This window comes from Priapulus caudatus, unplaced genomic scaffold, assembly GCF_000485595.1.
Source record: "Priapulus caudatus unplaced genomic scaffold, Priapulus_caudatus-5.0.1 Scaffold975, whole genome shotgun sequence".
Classification (NCBI taxonomy): Eukaryota; Metazoa; Priapulida; class Priapulimorpha; order Priapulimorphida; family Priapulidae; genus Priapulus; species Priapulus caudatus.
This window is the reverse complement of record NW_014578036.1, coordinates 63,388-66,271: the sequence shown is the minus strand read 5'-3', so window position 1 is coordinate 66,271 and position 2,884 is coordinate 63,388. Positions and strand designations below refer to the sequence as shown.

At 43.8% G+C, this 2,884-nt stretch overlaps 1 protein-coding gene across 1 annotated transcript in view; it reads right to left on the bottom strand.

Annotated features, from left to right (window-relative positions):
* LOC106814764 (tRNA (cytosine(34)-C(5))-methyltransferase-like) overlaps nt 1–1,288 on the bottom strand; it is a 12,084-nt gene extending 10,796 nt beyond the window's left edge. Inside the window, exon 1 of the mRNA XM_014819108.1 lies at nt 1,214–1,288. Within this exon, the coding sequence (XP_014674594.1) occupies nt 1,214–1,261 (48 nt within the window). The 5' untranslated portion in view covers nt 1,262–1,288. The remainder of the gene's footprint in view (nt 1–1,213) is intronic.
* Nucleotides 1,289–2,884: the final 1,596 nt, after the last annotated feature.

Below are 2,884 nucleotides of genomic sequence, written 5' to 3'. Positions count from 1 at the left end.
TAATTTTTAAATATCAAAACCCCTAGCCGTTATTCATTCACATACCAAAAAAGCAAAATCCGTTGAACCTGAACTGACTAATGGCAATTCCCATTTTTGGCAAAAAAATTGCCGTGGCTCGAAAGTACGTCGACTGGCATGCTCCAAAATAGGACGTTTAATATGGGAGCATAGCAGTAACAACTATACCCAATTTCAAACATGTGGGTCAAACGGTTCCTGAGTTATCATTGACCGTAGCCAAATGTTGATGGACGGACGTACGACGGACGACAGCCCATGGCAATAGCTCAGCTTGACGATGTCAAGGTGAGCTAATAATCAAACGAATGAATTATCACTGAATGAATTCACACGAATGAAAATTAAACTCCCAGAATTATCACTTGGCCTTGAAGTTTATAGGATTGCTTTACAACATTTTGAACATACTTAAGAAATGAAGTTGGTTCTAGAGTAAATGTTCTCTTATATAATACTGGTCTAGCGGATTATTGTCAATTGACAATGTATTGTGTGCATTGAAACATTCCCCTGTACCGTAGTATTTGGATGCTCCCCCAAAACTGGACGCTCCTAAGTGCGCATGCGTGCAGGCGCCGCTTGTTTTGCAAGGGCGCATGCGCAGCATGCGCAGCATGCGCAGTAGTCATCTGCGCATCTCGCCCATCAAAAACGGTCGCAATAAACAAACATGGCGGCCAACCCGGTCACTCATGTAAACATTTGATTGAAACAATTTGCAATGTAGTAAGTTAGTAAGACTGTGTTACGTGTGTCAGGTTACAAGGCAAAAAAGAAAAGAAAAAAAAGAGCATGGCTACTATTTCCTACGGCCCTGCAAAACGAGATTCAAACAAAAGGAAAACAAGAAAAAACAAAAGAGCATGCGCGCATGCGCACTTCGGAGCGTCCAGTTTCGGGCGAGCGTCCAAATACTACGGTACACCCCCACCAACTCGGCGACTGACAGTGACAGCGTCAGTGACATAGTCCGAGATTCCTCTGACAAATGCCCACACCGACGATTTTGGTGGTTTGGTGTGGGTTAGACTTTTAGAGTTATTTTGGTGGACTAACCCACACCAAATCCACCAAAATTGTCGGTGTGGGCATTGGTCAGAGGAATCTCGGACTAACAGTAACACTAACAGTAACAGTGACAGTGACACGTGAAGTTGCTTAGATCGTAAATACATCTTGAAATTATCACCTCCTGTTCTTTTTTGTGGAACTTCCGTTTGTCCTTTCTTCTTCCCATGCTTGAAACTGAATATATTCGGTGTGTAAATAGGTACCCGCGTGTACGCGCGTACCAGCTTGATGAATCATGAATCTACCCCCAATGTGAATCCCACCCGTCAGTGCAAGCGCACACGGTATCAGAGTCTACAGTTTCCAGGGGCGTGTACAGGGGGGGGGGTCCAGGGGTCCGACCCCCCCCCTGCTCGCGCAAAAACGCATCTGAGGGGGTCTAATTTCCAAAAAATTCTGGGGGAGGGCCCCTCACACGCCCCCATTCGCGTGCTCGCAAGTTTGGGTTACGGTCAGACCCTCCTGGTACAAATCCGGCCTGTACACGCCCCTGATTTCGCCCCCCCTAAGAAAATACCCTGGCGCCGCCCATGCACACAGGCATCTATAATTGTTGTGTGCGTTATATACGATAAATATGTATTAAAGGTAAAACGCGTAAATATAATAACGCGCACGTGTGTACGTATGTGCGTGCGCGCGTTAATTGAATAAATCGTTTAATTATCTCCCCCTGTAGCGGAAGTAAAGATGCGAAACGGGCAGAACCCGTGCCTTGTAAAAAATATCAGTTGAGTGATATAATTAGTAAGTATCTAAAGCCACTGATCTTTATTTAATAACTGTATCATAGAGATAATAGAGATAAGCGTACCGTATAAAATCCTATCCCGCAAGGCGCCGCACTTGTAAATTTACGTCTCGTTCACTTGTTATGACATGGACGCCCCCAGCAACTTGGAAGTGTCTACTGCATAATTCCTATTCTCTAAATATTCTTGATCACAGTAAGCTATTTACACACCGAATATATTCAGTTTCAAGCATGGGAAGAAGAAAGGACAAACGGAAGTTCCACAAAAAAGAACAGGAGGTGATAATTTCAAGATGTATTTACGATCTAAGCAACTTCACGTGTCACTTTCACTGTTACTGTTAGTGTTACTGTTACTGTTAGTGTTAGTGTTACGGTTAGTCCGAGATTCGGTTCAAGGATAGAGAACATGGGTCCCAATAAAACCAATGTCATTTACATCAATATAAATATAATATTATATCAATATAATAGGTTAGGGTTTATGTTTAGGGTTAGGATTAGCCATTAGGGTTAGGATTAGGGTTAGAGTTAGGCACATTGGTTTTATTGTGACCCATGTTCTCTATCATTGGGCCCGAGATTCCTCTGACCAATGCCCACACCGACGATTTTGGTGGATTTGGTGTGGGTTAGTCCACCAATAAAAGTCTAACCCACACCAAATCCACCAAAATCGTCGGTGTGGGCATTTGTCAGAGGAATCTCGGACTATGTCACTGTCAGACGCTCGCCCGAAACTGGACGCTCTGAAGTGCGCATGCGCGCATGCTCTTTTGTTTTTCTCTTGTTTTCCTTTTGTTTGAATCTTGTTTTGCAGGGCCATAGGAAATAGTAGCCATGCTCAGTGTTCGGAATTCGTGGAAAACCTTGCCGGACAACAGGGCCGGCAAACTCTGTTCATATTGGTGATTTTTATGTGTTTTAGCTCGGACCTCTTTGACTCTAGGGAAGTGTGGGGAACGCCACGCGCCTTGCATTTATGCCTATCTCAATGAATCGCATAAGGTTTGAATAACATGTTTAAGTGAAATA